Below are 19,403 nucleotides of genomic sequence, written 5' to 3'. Positions count from 1 at the left end.
ACACTTTAAGATGGATATTTTAATCCCCAGTTTATGAAAGACTAAACTGAAGCTCAGTTACATGACGAGATAAACCTGCACCTTTAGATTTTATCCATATTTTTTTAAATGCCTGTGCCTGGAGTCTATCATTAGAAAGCACTCTAAATAAAGTGCTTTAAATACTCTAAATAAAGAATGTTTCTTTTAAATTTCTTTTAGGTGGCCGGAACCTATTTTGAATGAATTTACTACAAAATAATATTTGTGTACTATGTAAAAGTATCTGAAAACATTCAGAATGTTAATATTAATGCAATTTGATATCTGTATTTGTATATCCCTAAATTAGGAATTAGGTCTTTTCAGTAATTGCATCCTCAGACATGAAATAAAACATATTCTAACAAAAACAACAGCAAAAATCTCATTGAAAGTAAGAAACACTTACTTTCTTTTTTCTTTTCTTTTCTCTTCTTTCTTTTTTTTTTTTTTTTTTTGAGACAGAATCTCTCTCTGTCACCCAGGCTGGAGTGCAGTGGTCACAATCTTGGCTCACTGCAACCTCCACCTCCTGGGTTCAAGCAACTCTCTTGCCTCAGCCTCCTGAGTAGCTGGGACCAGGCACACACCACCAGGCCTTGCTAATTTCTGTATTTTGGATAGAGATGGGTTTTTGCCATGTTGGCCAGGCTGGTCTTGAACTCCTGACCTCAGATAATCTGCTTACCTCAGCCTCCCAAAGTGCTGGGATTACAGGTGTGAGCCACCGCACCCAGCTGGAACACTTCAATAAGTGCCATAAGTACAGACAGGAGGCTGCACCTGCCCATTGGCACAATCCCCCTGTCTCAAACCAACAAGGCTCCTGACTTAGGAAGATTTAAGTAAAGTGACAGCATTTCATTTTCATTTTACTTGGCTTTGCTCCCAAGATTATAGATTTTACTGTACTATACAATTATTAATTATAAATGAGAGGAAAATGTGTCTGAAGGTTAATGCTGTAATTAAAATAGGTGCTTTCAGGATGACCCAAGAACAGAAGTATATTTCTTTAATAAGTCATTGCCAAATTAACTATATAAATAGCTATTAATATCTTTGAAAAATGTATAAATTTCTGGAACACTGAGACTGTAGCCTAAAAATAGTCTTGGCTTGTGTTTTTAAAATTTATTAATTTTAAATAGCAATATGAGTCATTAAAACATCCATCTGTAATACATACTAAATATAATATCTACCTATATGAAAACATTAAGTAGATTTTTAAGTGAAATATAATTACTCATCTCTCATTAGCTCTATTAAAGGAACCATATTACCTAAAAGCACATGTAAATGAAAGAAAGTAAATCAGTATATTTTTGGTTGTGATTCTTAGGGCAATGGAGAGCTCTCAGATATGTAGTTAAAATCAAATTTGACAGCAGCACGGTAGGCAGGGTCTGATATGGAGAGTCAGGGTAGTGGGCTATAAGACATTGGGGAGAGATTATGAAAATACAGTCTTGGACCTTTTCTTTTCCATCTATATGGAGTCAAAAACCCATCAGAAAATCCAAAGAAGTCATCAATTTTTTGATTGATTTTGTATCAGTCAAAATCTACTCATCTTTCAAAACTCAGCTCAAGCAACTTCTCTATACAATTGGTGATGATGGAATGCTGTCCCCAGCCCCACTCTGCCACCCCAGGTAGAATTGAGTCATATTCTTCTTTGAGCCCCCACTGTCCATACCTCTATCATAGCTTCTGTTTGTTTGCATTTCTGCCTCCACATGTTATTCTTTGTTTTAAATTTATAAAACTTTTGTGATTTTTTACACCCTCATAGAAAGTTCTAGAGACATGAGGGAATCCGTGTAACATCCTCTGTCCCAGTAAAGCTTCCTTGGGAATCAGGCACAGCACTGGTTGTGGAATCAGGCTACTGTGTCTTATAGTCGGGGAAGGGCTGCAGAGACTGTGGTCATCAGCTACTGTAAGTGGCAGAGTGGAGATGGAAATCCAGATGACAGGCTGTGCCACTATCCTTCAATACTTTCCTGAAAAGCTTCTCATTTAGAATGGATTTTGGATCATCATTTAAAGCAATCTGGGTGGGAATCCCATTGCAAAGCCTATGGCCATCACTCACCTACAGTCTATGACAATCTGAACTTTCTTCACTCAGTTGTGCAGTACCCTGTGCACCTGTGACACTGTTTATGCCTCAGGAAACTTATAATAAAGCCATAAACTGGATTCATTCATTTGGGGGAATGAATTCATTTAACATCCCCAACCCCCATAATAGACAAATTACAGCATTATTCATTTCATATTTACAGACTTAGAATCACAGGAGTCTTAAAGCAAGCAGAAAACTTAGTCCAAACTCATTTTCCATATGAGAAAACTAAAGCCCTACAAAATTATGGATCTTGCCAGCAGCAACAAAGTGAGTTAGCACCAAACCTTAAACCCAAGCTTCTCAACTCTTGGTTCCTTTTCCACTATTCAGAGCTTCTTAACATTCCACATAAGTTAACAATAACCACAATTTCAACATCTCCTTGATAGCAAAATTTTAAATTATTAGTTTAGCAACTAAGTTGGTTATTATTGGCTAGAAAATGAATATTCTCTGTATTAGTCTGCTCTTGCATTGCTATAAAGAAATACCTGAGACTGGGTAATATATAAAGAAAAGAGATTTAATTGGCTCATAGTTCTGCAGGCTGTACAGGAAGCATGATGCTGGCATCTGCTTGGCTTCTGAGGAGACCTTAGCAAGCAAAGTTAGAATCATGGTGGAAGGCAAAGGGGGAGCAGTACTTCACATGGCCGGAGAAGGAGCAAGAGATAGAGTGCAGAAAGATGTTACTCACTTTTATATGACCAGATCTCATAAGAACTCACTCACTATTGTGAGGACAGTACCAAGGGGGATTGTGCTAAACCAGTCATGAGAAATCTGCCCCCATGATCCAATCACCTTTCATCAGGCTCCACCTCCAACATTGGGGATTACAATTCAACATGAGATTTGGTGGGGAAACAGATACAAACCATATCATTACACCTCTGACCCCAAAATCTCACATCCTTCTTATATTGCAAACTATAATCATGCCTTCCCAGAGTTCCCCAAAGTCTTAGCTCATTTCAGCATTAACTCAAAAGTCCAAAGTCCAAAGTCTCATCTGAGACAAGGCTAGTCCCTTCTGCCTATGAGCCTGTAAAATCAAAAACAAGTTAGTTACCTCTAAGATACAATGGGGATACAAGCACTGGGTAAACATTCCCTTTCCAAAAAGGAAACATCAGCCAAAAGAAAGGAGCTATAAGCCCCACAGAAGTCAGAAACCCAGCAGGGAAGTCATTAAATCTTAAGGCTCCAAAATAATCTCCTTTGACTCCATATCTCACATCCAGGGCACACTGGTGTGCCCAAAAGCTTTGGGCAATTATGCTTCTGTGGCTTTGCAGGGTTCAGCCACCGTAACTGCTCTCATGGGCTGGTGTTGAATGCCTGCAGCTTTTGCAGGCTGAGGGTGCAAGCTGCTGGTGGGTCTACCATTCTAGGGTCTAGATGATGGTGGCTCTCTTCTCACAGCTCCACTAGGCAGTGCCCCAGTGGGGACTCTGTGTGGGGGCTCCAACCCCACATTTCCCCTCTACACTGTCTTAGGTAGACGTTCTCCATGAGGACTCCACCCTTGCAGCAGGCTTCTACTTGGACATCCAGGCATTTCCATACATCTTCTGAAATTTAGGTGGAGGCTCCCAAGCCTCAACTCTTGCACTTTGTGCACCCACAGGCTTAATATCATGTGGAAGCTGCCAAGGCTTATGGCTTGCACCCTCTGTAGCAGCAGCCTAAGCTTTACTAGGGCCCATTTGAGTCACAGCTAGAGCTGGAGCAGCTGGGATGCAGGGAGCAGTGTCCCAGTGCCATGCAGGGCAGTGGGGCCTTGGGCCTGGCCCACAAAACATTCATTCCTCTTAGGCCTCTGGGGCTGTGATGATAGGGGTTGTTGTGAAGGTCTCTGAAATGCCTTCGAGACCTTTTTCCCCAGTGTTTTGGTTATCAGCACTTGGCTCCTTTTTACTTATGCAAATGTCTGCAGCCTGCTTGAATTCCTCCCCAAAAAAATGGGCTTTTCTTTTCTACTACATGGTCAGGTTGCACATTTTCCAAACTTTTATACTCTGCTTCCCCTTTAAATATAAGTTCCAACTTCAGGTCATTTCTTTGTTCACACACATGAGCATTGACTGTCAGAAGTAGCCAGGCCACATCTTGAATGCTTTGCTGCTTAGAAATTTCTTCCACTAGATACTCTAAATCATCAGTCTCAGTTTCTAAGATCCATAGATCCCTAGGGCAGGAGCACAATGCAGCCATGTTATTTGCTAAGGCATAACAAAAGTGACCTTTATTCCCATTCCCAATAAGTTCTTCATTTCCATCTGAGACCTCCTCAGTTTGGCCATCTCTGTCCATATCACTATCAGCATTTAAGTCACAACGATTCAACACATCTCTAGGGAGTTTCAAACCTTCTCTCATCTTCCTGTCTTCTTCTGAGCCCTCCACATCCTTCTAACCTCTGCCCATTACCCAGTTCCAAAGCTGCTTCCACGTTTTCAGGTATCTTTATAGCAATATCCCACTCCTCTGTAGCACTTTTCTGTATTAGTCTGTTCTCTCGCTGCTATAAAGAAATGCCTGAGACTGGGTAATTTATAAAGAAAATAGATTTAATTGGCTCACAGTTCTGTAGACTATACAGGAAGCAAGATGTGGGCATCTGCTTGGCTTCTGGGGAGGTCTCAGGGAACTTACGATCATGGCAGAAGGCAAAGGGGGAGCTGGCATGTCTTACATGGCAGGAGCAGGAGCAAGAGACAGGAGGGAGGTGCTAGATACTTTTAAACAATTAGATCTCATGAGAACTCACTCACTATTGTGAGGACAGTACCAAAGGGGATGTTGCTAAATCATTCATGAGAAACCACCCCCATGATCCAATCACCTCCCACCAGGCTCCACCTCCAACATTGGGGATTACAATTTGGCATGAGATTTGGTGCAGACACAGATCCAAATCATATCACTCCCACATACAGGTAGTTTTCATTCTCTGCCCTTAGCAATTTAAAAGAAAGCACTCATATAGCATTTTTCTAACCAAAATTACTGACCAGTTAAAATTCCTTCTCAAAAGTCTTTAATATTACTAGAACAGGAACCATATTCACTAAAAAAGGGGGATAAAATAGAAACCTGGGAAAATAACTAAAATATAGTTCCTAAGCCAGGCAAGTAATCAGGCTAATTAGCATTCAAATCAAACTAGATTTTCAAAACTAAAGCCCCAATTACATGTCTTTAATATTAAATCTTACTAGATTTGATGTTAAAGAGAACACTTAATTTTTCGCTTTTTTAATCTAATGATTCAAAGGAAAACTGTGAAATGGACCTGTGGCTTTATCAGATTTATGTTTAAGTGCTTTGGCCAACAACTATAATATAGAGTTTTCATAATAGATTTCATCTCTCTAGAGTAGAGTGAAGAACAATTGCCCATTTGATATTTTAAGTATAGCACTTAAGCCTAAATGCAAAGTAAATAATAATCGAAGGAAATTTTAAAAGCATGAAGAAACGAGGCCTCAATAGGGACCCAAGATCTTCCTTACTGGGATCTTAAAAAAAGAAAAAGGATTTCATGTATAGTTCCTTTACTCTAAATGACTTATTTAGATTCAAATCAATAATATGGAAAGGAACTAACACTTAGTGAGGTACCAAATGTTCTTTATCTCATCTAATACTTAGGACAAATTTATGGAGTGAACATTTTCTTCATTTTACAGATGAGAAAACTGAAATGCTCATAGATTAAGGAATACATCTAGTCAGAATCAGTAAATGTCAGAGTCACAATTCAAACCCTTCAACAAATATTTACAGAGCCCTCACTAGTAATCAGACACAGGGGTGAGGCTAAGGATTCTTGGCCTCTGTCCTCAAAGTTGAGGAGGTGGCCAGGAATATAAGGCGTGGTCAGTACCAGGGCAGAGGCAAGCGCAGAGTGCTATAGAAAACGGATTCTCAACACTCACCTGCCTCAATGACCACCTATATCTGAAGGGTCCAAAGCCATACTTCCAGAGCTAAGCTCTCCAAACCCACATGCTCAGATGCCTTCTGGGACTCTCTGCTTGGCTACCCCAGAGTCCTCCAACCCAAGTCCTGCCAATTTCCCACCCACACCCCTCCACCCGTGTTTCCTAGTTAATCCACAGTTCATTAACATCCTCCTCTCACCCCTTCACATGCAGTCCCTCATGAGGTATCCACCCTTCCTTCTAAATAGCACTCATTGCTCTTTCTTCTCCATCCTATGGCCACTGCTTTAGTTGAAGCCTTCGCCTTCTCTCCACTGGATTTATTTGATAATTAGGAGAATGATCTCCCAGTCACCAGACGAACTCACTTTTAATCTGTTTCCCATCACTAGAGTGTGACTCCTTACTCAAAATTCTTGGGTCACTCCCCAGGTTCTCCAGGATACACTCCAAATTCCTTAGCTTGGCACATGAGACCCTTCATAATGAGGGCCCAGAACTTTTCAAGTATCATCTTTTGACATTACTTTCAACAACAAAATATTTACTGGGCATCTGCTATGTGCCAGCCCTGAGCTGGGTGTTGGGGATAAAAATCATAAACAAAACATATGCTGTATTGCCAGCACCTGTACTCAGGAAGCTTACATTCTGTTCAAAAGAAAAACAGGAAAAATAAACAAAATAATGGCAAGCTCTAAGTGCTGTAAGGAGAATATAGCTGCAAAATTTTAAAAAATTATCCAGTAAAATCCAATGATGTTTTAAAAGATGATATATCATCACCAAGTGGGTTTTATCCTAAAAATAAAAGGTTGGCACAATGTTAGAAAATTAATAAATGTAATAAACCATATAACAAAGTAAAACATACAAAATGATTATCTCAGTAGATGTGGAAAATCATTTGCTAAAATCCAATGTCTATTCCTGATCTTTTTAAAAAATGTTAACACTAGGAATAGAAGCAAATGTCTTCAACTTGATAAAGAACTTCCAGGCAAGAATATAAGGCAAGCTCATCTTGGCCAACATGGTGAAACCCCGTCTCTACTAAAAAAATACAAAAAAAAATTAGCTGGGCGTGGTGGCACATGCCTGTAGTCCCAGCTACTTGGGAGGCTGAGGCAGAAGAATCGCTTGAACCCAGGAGGCAGAAGTTGCAGTGAGCCAAGATCGCGCAACTGCACTCCAGCCTGGAGACAGAGTGAGACTCCGTCAAAAAAAAAAAAAGAATATAAGGCAAGAAAAAGAAATAAAAGATATCCAAATTAGAAAAGACAAAGAAAAGCTCTATTTTTATACAACATGATTGTCCATGTGACAATCCAATGGAATCTACAAAAATGCTACTAGAACCACTAAGCAGATTGAGCAAAGTTCCAAAATATAAGATCAACATATAAGACCAATTGTATTTCTATATTTTGGCAATAAACAACTGAAAATTGAAATTAAAAATACCATCTACAACAGTATCAAAACATGAAATACTTAAGGATAAATATGTTAAAAGATATGTAAGACCTGTATACTGAAAACTATAAAACATTTCTGACAGAAATAAAAGATGACCTGAATAAATGGAGAGATGGAACTTGTTCATGAATTGGAATACTTGAATTGACCTGTAGATAAAATGCAATTCCAATAAAGTCTAGCAGGTTTTTTGGTACACATCGACAAGCTGATTCTAAAATTAATGAAATTCAAAGGACCTAGAATAGCCAAAACAGCTTTAAAAAAGAGAACAAAGTTGCAGGGCTATCACAACCTTATTTGAGCAACAGTAATCAAGACACTGTAGTATTGGCATTTGGAAAGACAAACAGATATACAGAATACAACAGAGTCCAGAAATAGACCTACAAACAAATGGACAAAGATATAAACATACTGACGAAGATATAAAGGCAATGAAATTCAGAATATATAGTCTTTTCAACAAATGGTGCTGAAAGCAATTGGTTATCCAAGTACAAATAAATAAAACTTCAGTCCATACCTCGTACCAGATACAAGATCAACTAAAAATGGATCATAGACCTAAATGTAAAAAGTAAAATAATAAAACTTCTAGAAGAAAACATAGCAGAAAATCTTTATGACTTTGGATTAGGCAAAGATTTCCTAGATATGAACCAAAAGCATGATTCATAAAAGAACAATTGATAAGAACTTTAAAATTCAAAAATTAAAAATGGCTCTTTGAAAGACACAATGAGACAAATGAAAAGTCAAGACATCTGAAAAAAAATTTGCAAAGCATGTATCTGATAAAGAATACAGAAAGCACTTTAAAAACTCAATTAAAAAAACAAACCCTAGGTAAGAGATTTAACCAGACATTTCACAAAAAAAGATATAGAAATGGCAGGGAGGCACATCAAAAAATGTCCAACATCATTTGACATTAAGGAAATAAATTAAAACCATCATGAGACATCACTACATATCTCTTAGAATAGCTAAAGTTAAAAAGACTGACCATGAAAAGTATTTGACAAGGATGTAGAGGAGCTGGAACTTCACATACTGCTGGTAGGACTATAATATATCAAATGGCACACAGCTTGGCAAAACGGTTTCTTACAAAGTTACCATACACTTTCATTTTATTCAGTCATTTCACTCCTAGGTATTTACCTAGGGAAAAGAAAGCCTATGTTCATACAAATACTTGTACACAAACGTTCACAGTGTCAGCTGACTTTTGAACAACTCAGGTTTGAACTGCACGGGTCCACTTATATGTGCATTTTTTTCAACCAAGCAGATCAAAAAGACAGTATTTGCAGGATGCAAAACCCAACTTTTTCTATAGGCAGTTTCCACAGACAAACTGCCGGACTTCAAGCAAATTTTGGTACCCTTGGGCAGTCATAGAACCAATCCTCCAGGTATACCAAGAGACTACTGGAGTTTTATTTGTAATAGCCCTAAACTGGAAACATCTCAAATATTTATCAATGAGTGAGTACATAAACAAATTGTAGTATATCCATACAATGGAATACTACTTGCTATAAAAGGGAATTATTATTTTTTTTGAGGCAGAGCCTTGCTCAGTTGCCCTGGCTGGAGTGCAGTGGCACAAACATGACTCACTGCAGCCTTGACCTCCCAGGCTCAAGCAGTCCTCCTTCCTCAGCCTCTCAAGTAGCTACGACTACAGGCATGCGTCACCATGCCCGGCTAATTTTTTGTGGAGACGGAAGTCTCACTATGTTGCCCAGTCTGGTTTCAAACCTGGGTTGAGGCGATCCTTCCACCTCCACCTCCCAAAGTGCTGGGATTACAGGTATGAGATGCCACTGGGAATGATCTATTAATAAACATAACAACACAAATGACTCTCAAGTTATGCCGAGGGAAAGAATTAACACACAAAAAAAGCATATACTCTACGATTCCATTTTTATAGATTTTGCATTTATTCTAAAAATTGCAAAATAACCTATAGTCTCAGACATAAATTGTTGCCTGGGGGGTAGGTGAGGCTGTGGGGAGGGTGGCGGGTAGGGATCACAAAGGGGCATGAACACCCTGGGGATGAGGGATAGATTTACTATCTTCACTGCGGTGATGGTTTCACTGCTGTATCATGTACTAAAACTTATCAAATTGCTTACTTTAAATATGCCAATTATTGCATGTTCAAATACACTGTTAAAATAATAATAAAAATAAAAGCAATCTTAAAAATTATTTCAATTCATTCCTAGACCTGGGTTTCCATGGATATGCAAATTTGAAAGCAGTCAGCTAAACTTCACATTTCAGCTCTTAGGGTAGAAACAAAGTACTGTTTCATAACAGAAATTGGATATATATGAAAATAATGATTCAATGGCTTTAGTTTAATGTATCCTGACAGGTGTTTCAGGAATGGTCAACTACACTTCAGCTAGGTTTTACTTCTTTCCTCTTCCTTTCCTTCTCTTCCCCTCCCCTCCTTTCTCCTCTCCTTCCCCTTATCACTCAGCAATGAAAATGGGTAACAGAATAAGGATAGCTTAATTCAGATGACACAATTATGTGGCTCATAAAGATAACATGGCACCAATGTCTTCAACCACTCTGTTGGAGGCATTCCATAGGATTTTAGACTTGCAAAAGTAGCCTTCTTTTACAGATTAAAAATCTCAGGCATTAAAATCAAGTTAAATGGCTTTCCTGGGCCACGCAGCTAGAATTTGGTGACTTAAAAAAAATTCACTTACTACCCAGTTCTAAAAGAAAAAACAAAGATATGGGGCAGAATACGAACCTGTAGCCTAGCTGGAATAGGCTCTAGATCTATTAATTTACATCCATTCCACCACAGTTCTATAGCACCATCCTCTGACCAATCCACATGTTTTTCTACTTTCCTATGTACTTTCAAGACTGAAGTTGGTACGAAGTTATAAGAACTAAAACAGTGGTTCTCAATATTCACTGCGTTGAAAAAAAAAAAAATCACCTGTGGAGCTTTAAAAAGGAACCATGGACCCTACACCTAGTGAAAATCTAATTGATTTGGGGTAGGTCCATGTTCTTAAATAAACTGCATTGAAACTACCTGGAGGGCTTATTAGAATTGATTGTTGGGCCAAGTGCAGTGACTCATGCCTGTAATCCTAGCACTTTGAGAGGCTGAGGCAGGCGGATCACCTGAGGTCAGGAGTTCAAGACCAACCTGGCCAACATGGTGAAACCTTGTCTCTACTAAAAATACAAAAATCAACCGGGCATGGTGGCGGGTGCCTGTAATACCAGCTATTGGGGAGGCTGAGGCAAGAGAATTGCTTGAACCTGGGAGGCGAAGGTTGTAGTGAGCCAAAATTGCACCACTGCACTCCAGCCTGGGCGATAGGGCAAGACTCCGTCTCAATAAAAATAGTTAGATAGATAGATAGATCGATAGATAGATAGATAGTTGGGCTCCACCCTGGCAGCTTCTGATTTTGGGGGTCTGGGATGGTACTCAACAATTTGAATTTTCTAGCAGGTCCCAGGTGACAGTGATGCTGCTGGTCTGTGGACCACACCTTGAGAACTACTTGAGTAGTTTTTAGTTCTTTTAGTTCAGGTAATTTTTAGTTCTTCAGGATAATATGTTCAGCCAGCTGAAAATCTTTGCTTGAAAACAGTAATTCTCCATCTCTGCAGAATCACCTGGGGAATTAAAAACAACTGATGCCTGAGTCCCTACAAGAGCTTCTTTTTAAATTGATCTTGGGTGTAGCCTGGGCCTTGGGATTTTAAACAGCAAAATATTATTTAAAAGAATCATACCCCAGATGATTCTAATGTCCAGCCAGGGCTAAGTATCACTGAAAATTTTCTGCCTCCTCAATTCTTATTACCATTTACCTCAAATTTCCCAAAGAGAATTGGATACTTTGACCACTATATTAACAATTTCTTTCTAACTTGTTGTCTATGAACAATGGTTTAATTCCACTTTGATTTTTTTGTTTTTTTAACACTCTGATGTTTTAATAATAGCTAATATTTACTGAATACCTGGGGTGTAGAAGGCTTGGTGCTAAGTGCTTTACCTCTTTACCAGTTTTTTGGGGTTGTTTTGTTTTTGGTTATCGAACAGTTATGCTTTAAATATTTCCTCCAAAAGAGACCCTGCATTTTCTAGAATCAACATTGTCTTATAACTTATGTTTAATAGAGATTACATTTTATTCTGTTTCTACTAGTTAGAAGCTCTACACGGGGAGAGAGGGGAAGGAGAGAGAAAAAGGGAAAGAGAGGGAGAAGGAGAGAGTGAGAAAAAGAGGGAGAAACATATTATAGAAAACAAATTCTTCTGATGTGCTTCAACACATTACGTTTAATACTTGAGTCTCTGTGAATCTTCGTGGAGGTTCTCCAGAAATGGACAAAAATTCAATATTTCCACAATGAAAATTCCAGGAATACCTATGACTCCATCCAAAGGCAGCTGATTTTCCTTTTGCTCTTGATTAATGCATTTCTTCCATCTCCAACTAAACAAAGGCTACTGATTTTCCTCCCAAAAGTTACTTCCTTTGGAACATACCAAAAATACCATTGAGAACAATGATATGAGTTGTTTCAGGTGAAGCGTTTTTAGTTAAGAAGATTTTAAAAGTACAGATTCAATTATTTTTACCGCAGCTTTGGTCAAGGCTTCCTGGCAGGGCTCTACGGAGCACTTCCCACAAGATGGCAGTGTTGTATGCGGCTGGAGAGCCCTCCACTTGCGGAAGGGTTATCTTCACAATTACGGCTAAGAACGTATCCCTACAGCTTTAGTTCCTGAAATATTATTTGTTTCCAGGTTCATGAGATCTGAGAGCCATCAGGAGTATATCTTTAACATTTAGATCTATGGGTTAGCAAGGTGTCTAATCAGCGGTACTTAATAAATGTCTACTAGATGAACGGATGAATGAATGATACATGTGTATCAGCTTCACATAAGCCAACAGCAGGGGAAGGAGGCTGGAACAACTCCAAGACGGAAGGAAGCAAGGGCCACTGCGCCGTCTCCCTTTGTGATGAAAGAGTTCTTCAGTACTCCATTGTTCTTTTCCCTACTTGCTTACAGGTTTTGACAAGAACACGATTCACCCTAATAAGGCCTGATGGCCCATTTGCTCACCCAGCCATTTTCCTCCTTAAAATAGGCAAAGCAGCTATTCTGATCCTATCATAAAACACAAAATTAGTTACAGCAAAAACATGTGGGGGAAGTGTCTATTAATAAAAGGTAGTCCATACAAATAATATGTTACCAGAGAGAGAAATTCTTGGGCAGTCTTTCAAGTCTGATAAGCCCACTGTGGAAAAGGACTTTGTGGGGAAAAGTGGTGGGTGGGAAAGCTCCACGATGAGGTCAGAGGGTGGCGTTCGACCTAAGCTAAAGCAATGGCCTCCCCCAGGTCACTTTCCCTCTCTGTGCTTCAGTTTCCTCTGCTTCAGATGGGGGAGGGGAGTACCAGCTGATCCCCAGGGACCCATCTAGCTCTGACACAGTCAGCTTCTACCTTTTCTTCACATTATGGCTTAAACGATCATAGTGTAAATGCCTAAGGGCCAACCAGAGAATTCTAAATGTTTGCTCTGAAGGGAAAGAAATAACTGATTTCAAACAATTGTAAAATGCCAGGGTTTTTGCTGCGTTTGTTTTGGTATCAAATATAAATATCTCTCTGTATTAGCTGTTGCTTCTGTTCTCCTATAGCATCGATTTTCCGAAGCAATATAGGCTTACAGTATTTAAAATGTTGTATGAAGCTAGTTTGGGTAACATTTTGGTTTTTAGGCACAGGACTTGAATGGTCAAGTTACAAAGTTTAGTTTGTAATGTTAATAAGGTTTCCAGGAATCCGTTTCACATTATAGACTGCTACGAAACCACCAAAGTTGATCTAATCTATTCACCTGTCTTGGAGATTAGCAAGCATCATTATGAGTAGGTTAATACCAACTAGCCACTTGAATTGACGTAATTGAAAAAGACTGGCTCAGTTGGGGGCCAGGTCCTTGGGCTACAAGGACCTTTACCCTATAAAATCATTAGGAATTAACTTTGTGACACTTGAATGAGAAACAACAATTCAGAAATTATAAAAACATGCCAGAAATAAAAATTAGTATCTGCTAAACAACTAACTACGTTCTGAGATGAGCTTTGGTTATTTGGCTGTATAACTTAACTAACAAAGACACAATCCACCCCTGCTAATAATCATAAAAGATATTTGAAAATCCCATTTCAATACGAAGGGATTATTTATCTATGCCTTATCCCCAAACAATAATATCCGAACACTGAAGCAAAAGAATCAGTTATCTATCTACCTACTGGTGACCAACAACAGAAATTTAGCACTTTCAAGAGTTGGGCCATTTTTAACCTTATTTGAAACAGCTAAAGTAAGGCTTCTGCTATCAGAGGGAGCAATCTGCTGCTAGGGTCTGCCCAAATTCCAAGCACCTGCTTTCTCTGGTCTGGAGGCAGATGGTACATCATAAAAATAAAAGCCATGGGGAGAATGTACAGAAAGATATTCCCTTTAAAACCCTTTAGGAGGTTCGTTTTCCTAAAATCTCATACTATAAATACACATGTTTTATGTTAATATTATAGCTCAGAATTTGGGAACCGAAGCAGGGTCATGAAAAAGGTTTCCTTGGCCTGATTGAGTCATATACATGTATTCACGTATTTCCACAGGATGGGAAATCAGTCTTTAGTTTATAACCATCTAAGGTAGGACATTTTATTTTTGGAGTTCTAACAAACATCCTAAACAGTAGTCGCTGCTGCCCTTATTCTTCAATACTACCACTCACCACAGCTCTATTAAGTTCTTTTATTATAACTCTTAGGCACTGCTCAATGGAGTAACCTCATTTATATTTGTAAGGCTTGTACAGATGAGCTTGGCTGTAATAAATTGGCCTCATGATATGCTTTTCCACTATAATTATTTAGAGTAATGCTTCTCAAACCCTAGATGCATCAGAATCCCCTGCAGGGGTTGTTAAAACAGATTTGTTGGCCTGACTCCCAGAGATTCTGATTTAGTAGTTCTAGGGTGGGACCTGAGAATTAGCATTTCTAACAAGCTCCCAATGAGGCTGATGCTGTTAGTCTGAAGGCTACATTTTAAGAACCACTGATGTAGGAGTTCCCTTTGGAGTGTCTTATCGGTTATGATTATTTGGGCTTGTATTAGCTTCTCAGTTAATATCCATTTTATGCCGAAAATGTTTGAAACGTGTTATTTGCTTATATTCAGATGTTGCAGTTACACACAAAGATGCTTGACAAGCAGATGGACAGATATGCTGAAGTGAGGCTGCTCCACACTGTGAGTATCCAGAAGGATCAATGAATGCAGTATGTTTGATCAGCTAATGTGCAATTTCCCAAGTCACCGGGAGTTACTGCAAAATACGCAACATGGCGCACTTCCAACATAAATGTCTACTAGAATCTGACAGATAATCTTCTTATCCTTACTAATTTTTATCTTAGAATTTAGATTTAGCCCTTAAAGATGCTGGATTCTGCTATCTTAAATCTGTAAGCACACTCCAATAGTTTGAACTAAGCAAATGTTGACAAAAGAGTAATATGACACAATTGAGCAATGCTAGTATTTATGTTCACCTTGTTTCTCCTATAATCCATACTTGGTTAAATTTTAAAGAATGGCTCTGTCACAAAATAGCATCATAATGTTAAGATTTACTTCAAGCACACTTTGGAATGTAAACATACCTTATTTAACTTCACAAAATATTCCAGTCCAGCTTCCAAAGGATTTGTATCACAGTTCATCTAAAAAGGAAACACACATTTTAAATCTTAGATGAGTGCAAGTCATTTTGGTAACATCACTTTCATATTTGTTTTTAGGAGAAAGAACACTTTTTGATTTTTCAACACAGATTCTAAAGAAAGGCAAACTATAGACCGGTTTTGAAAACAATTTTTTAATCCAAAATTCGATGTAGCCTTTCAGCAAAACTGGTCATTTGAATATAACAAATATAGAAACTAAAATTCACTGTGTTTCCACAGCTCTCCCATTTTAATACACATCTGAGGGAATGTACGTGATGTTTCTTCTAGAAACAAGATTTTCACATGCTTTTCTGCAATAATTTTACATAACTACGTTTTGAAAAGTTATTAAACAATTTACTTATCTTACAATTCACCAAGAATCAGGGTAAGGTGGAGGGAAAGCAGATAGTAGGAAGGTGGCTGATAGAGTTCAGGAGAGGAGAAAGGAATAAGCAGAGTTTGAATCTGTATCTCTTCAAATGTGGCCAAGTCACTGTAATAGCTACCAAGTCAGGGCTAACGCCAATATTTGGTAATAGACCTGAAGTTAATGGTTTTTTTCTTTCTTTGTTTTGTTGTTTTCTTCGCAGTGAGAGAACAAGTCTAAACCCCCTACAAGTAGTCAAACTTTTAAAGCAACACAGCACCTGCATAAACCAAATGAAAGTACGCTTGTTTTATATGACGTAAAACGTTGCCTCATATTTCTTAATCAATTTGAGCTATTCTAAAATTATATTTATCTGTTCAAAATTTCAGAATTTCTTCAAAGAAAAAAATAAAAATGAAGCACAGAGGATTGCAGTACCAACACTAGAGGGCGCTCTGGCACTGCTGGGAAATCGGAGGGACGGGAGAAGGAGAAAAGCTCTCCAGAGGAGGTCGCAGGGAGAGGAAATCTGAGAAAATAAAAGGCAGGAGGATGGAGAAATGTCTGACTCCCAAAGGGCTGCTCCTGCTGCTTCATTCCTCGGAGAGTGTGGGGACCGCGCTGTCCTCCGTTTCTGTCCCTGCGCCTAGCCTCGCCTCAGTCCCCAGTTGTAGCTAGAGAATCCCCTAATAGGGGACCTCTCGTGGAGAGCTTGCCCACTTGCTTCTGCGTACTCTAAATGCCCTTGGGTCTCTGCCTGGGCTTTGAAACACACTCTCCCCTTCAATCAAATGCACTTTATTATGTGCTTGGCACTTCCTAGACTCTCTCTACTATCTATGATAATTCTGTAGCATAAAAAAATCCATTTTTTAGAAAAGTAAACAGAAGTTCTGGAGGGTTAGGCCAGATAGCTGGTGCGTGGTGGAGGAAAAATTCAAACCCAAGAGTCCCTGCTCTGAGTCCATCTTTTACCACTATCCCTTATCTTACCTTTCAGGCCTAAAACCTAAGTGTCTTCCAAAGAAACAACTACCGAATCTGAACTAGTGAATGGGTCCAGGGATAGCCTGCCATATTGGAAATAAAGTAGGAGAACAGAGTTTAAACCACAGGCTGGCCACTTACTAGGTAATCTGGACCAAGTGGTTCTCTAAGTCTCAGTGTTATTATGTGTAAAATAGAGGTAATGGAGAGTTGAGAAGGAAAATGAAATCATGCATATGAAAATATGTAAATGGTTAAAGCACTATACAAATAGAAACTCTTAATAACCATTATTAATGGTGGAGGAAGGCTGGACCACCACATTCTGGACCATCAACCCTGCCCCTCAGAAAGGAGTGTTAATTCACCAAAAGGTACAAGATAAGAAGAAAATGAAGACGGGCAAAATGACAGAGGAGAGATTTTGAAAAGTGTTACTCTAATCCCATGAGGCAAGCCGGCTCCCCAAAGTCCAAGACGGTTATCTAGGGCTGTCAGCCAACTAGGATGAATTAAGGCAAAATAAACATATGTCAGAATTCCACTGAACTTTCACTTGAGAAATTAAGGAGAAAAACCTCTTCCCCTAATGAAATAAAGTTATCTAATGATATGTAATTTCTCTTACAGCCAAAACCAATGTTATTGCAGTTCAAACCAGCCCTTATATAAAAATGAGATAAATAAACATAAAATGTTAATAAAGATGCTAGCATTTCAAACCTCTAACCCCCAGGCTCTGAAGGCTTTCTCCAGGCGTAAGGCATTCATGGCATAGGTTCCAAAATTGTCGATTCCCTCCTCTTGGCCTGCATTCATGATAGCGTCATACAGCGCCACAGAATCTTCTCTTCTGTGATACAGCTCCCAACCCAGCTCACCTGAAATAAACCCACAGGTGCCGCAGCACGGCAAGAACAATGATCACTAGATCTAATGTGCATTAGCTAGAACACATAAAAGCAGGAGAAATTCCACTTATGCAACACAGACATTGTCAGTCTCTAAAAAGACCAGCTCACAAAAAGTTACAAGACCCCACTGCAAAGAAGCCCACCATATCACAGATGCATTTGTGCCGATCCTGACTCCCATGTAGATGGTGGTATGCAGGACACCTCTTGTCATGACACAGAAAGACTATAATGCAGGAATTAATCTCCACCCTGGACCCCAGCTTTCTAATGAGGCTTGACTGTTTTCTGGGACAATGACGTTAGGTGAATAGTTAGCATGGCACAGTTTATCAGGGCAACGAGTTCAAGGTTTAAACCAACCCCTTGCCCAAAAATCACAAGCTTAAAAATATAGTTAACTAAGAATTATTCAAGTTATCCTCATAGTGAGAAAGCCATAGTCTCTGACTTCTCCCCCTCCCACTTCTTCCCTAGTCATTTCCTTCACCAACAGAGCTGTGGGCAAAAAATCAAAAGAAATTAAATGTAACCCAAAAAATCCTGCTTATTTTTGTGTTCTTGTTTTGTTTTTTTGTCTTGTTTTCTTGTTGAGACAGGGTCTCACTATGTTGCCCAGGCTGGTCCTGAACTCCTGGGACAATCAATCAATCCTCCCCCTCTGGCCTCCGAAAGTGCTGGGATTACAGGTATGAGCCACTGCATCCAGCCCTGCTCATTTTTTATTCTAGAATTTGCCAAGGTTGGGTGGAAAAATGGCAGGGAAAAGGTATAGCAGCAGCCCAGAGAGAGCTATGGTCTTTAATCTCTGTGTTCTCCTGTTTCCCAAGGTGGAGGGCTCATGGTAAGGTGTTTTTATGGGATACCACAGAATAGGAGCAACATATAATTGAATGAATGCTTGGGCATGCAGTACTCCTGTGAGAGACAAGGAGGTCTAGAAAAACTTAGAAGGGAGCCCAGAGCACCACTGGGGAACTGAAGAGCATTCATTCATCTCTGTATCAAATACCTACCATGTGCAAGGTTAGGTGCTAGAGGAAGACGTCTCAGTGAACTTACAGTCTGGAAGGAAAGAAGGATTGTTGGCAATGCTCTAGGAGAGGTACCTGATACATTCAAAATGGTCTCTATGGGAGATTCTATCTCCAGGAGACCATCTTGAATGTTCACAAATAGAGTTGGCTGGCCCGACTATTTCAGCCAATCCTCTTCTCCACTTTTCTTTTTTTTTTTTTTTTTTTTTTTGAGATGGAGTTTCACTCTTGTTGCCCAGGCTGGAGTACAGTGGTGTCATCTTGGCTCATACAACCTCCGCCTCCCGAGTTCAAGCAAATCTCCTGCCTCAGCCTCCAGAGCAGCTGGGATTACAGGCATGTGCCACCACGCCCAGCTAATTTTGTATTTTCAGTAGAAACGGGGTTTCTCCATGTTGGTCAGGCTTGTCTCGAACTCCCGACCTCAGGTGATCAGCCCGCCTCAGCCTCCCAAAGTGCTGGGATTACAGGTGTGAGCCACTGCACCCAGCCCCCACTTTTTTTTTTATCTGCCCTTCCAGATGGTAGGCAGCTATGGGACTGGAGCAACAACTAGAAATCTGTGGAACCACTTTCAAGATGAGGAGTGAATAGACAGACTAGACATAAGAGCTGGGCAGAACAAAAATCTTCCTCCAAAGTCGCATGGACAAAAGTGA

The 19,403-nt window shown here is 39.5% G+C and overlaps 1 protein-coding gene across 2 annotated transcripts in view; it reads right to left on the bottom strand.

Annotated features, from left to right (window-relative positions):
* DMGDH (dimethylglycine dehydrogenase) overlaps window positions 1–19,403 on the bottom strand; it is a 72,442-nt gene that overhangs the window by 11,953 nt on the left and 41,086 nt on the right. Inside the window, exons 13-15 of one of the 2 annotated variants that reach the window (XM_063604199.1) lie at window positions 17,517–17,674; window positions 15,368–15,427; window positions 11,770–12,781 (exon numbers count right to left, since the gene is read on the bottom strand). In XM_063604199.1, coding sequence (XP_063460269.1) covers window positions 12,707–12,781; window positions 15,368–15,427; window positions 17,517–17,674 — 293 coding nt within the window. In that variant the 3' untranslated portion in view covers window positions 11,770–12,706. Of the gene's footprint in view, window positions 1–11,769; window positions 12,782–15,367; window positions 15,428–17,516; window positions 17,675–19,403 lie in introns of those variants that run through there. The other variant, XM_003805049.5, reaches the window with a different exon arrangement.

The sequence above is a fragment of the Pan paniscus genome, chromosome 4 (assembly GCF_029289425.2).
Source record: "Pan paniscus chromosome 4, NHGRI_mPanPan1-v2.0_pri, whole genome shotgun sequence".
In the NCBI taxonomy this organism is placed as follows: domain Eukaryota; kingdom Metazoa; phylum Chordata; class Mammalia; order Primates; family Hominidae; genus Pan; species Pan paniscus.
The sequence above is the reverse complement of the archived record's forward strand: the minus strand, read 5'-3'. Positions and strand labels throughout refer to the sequence as shown.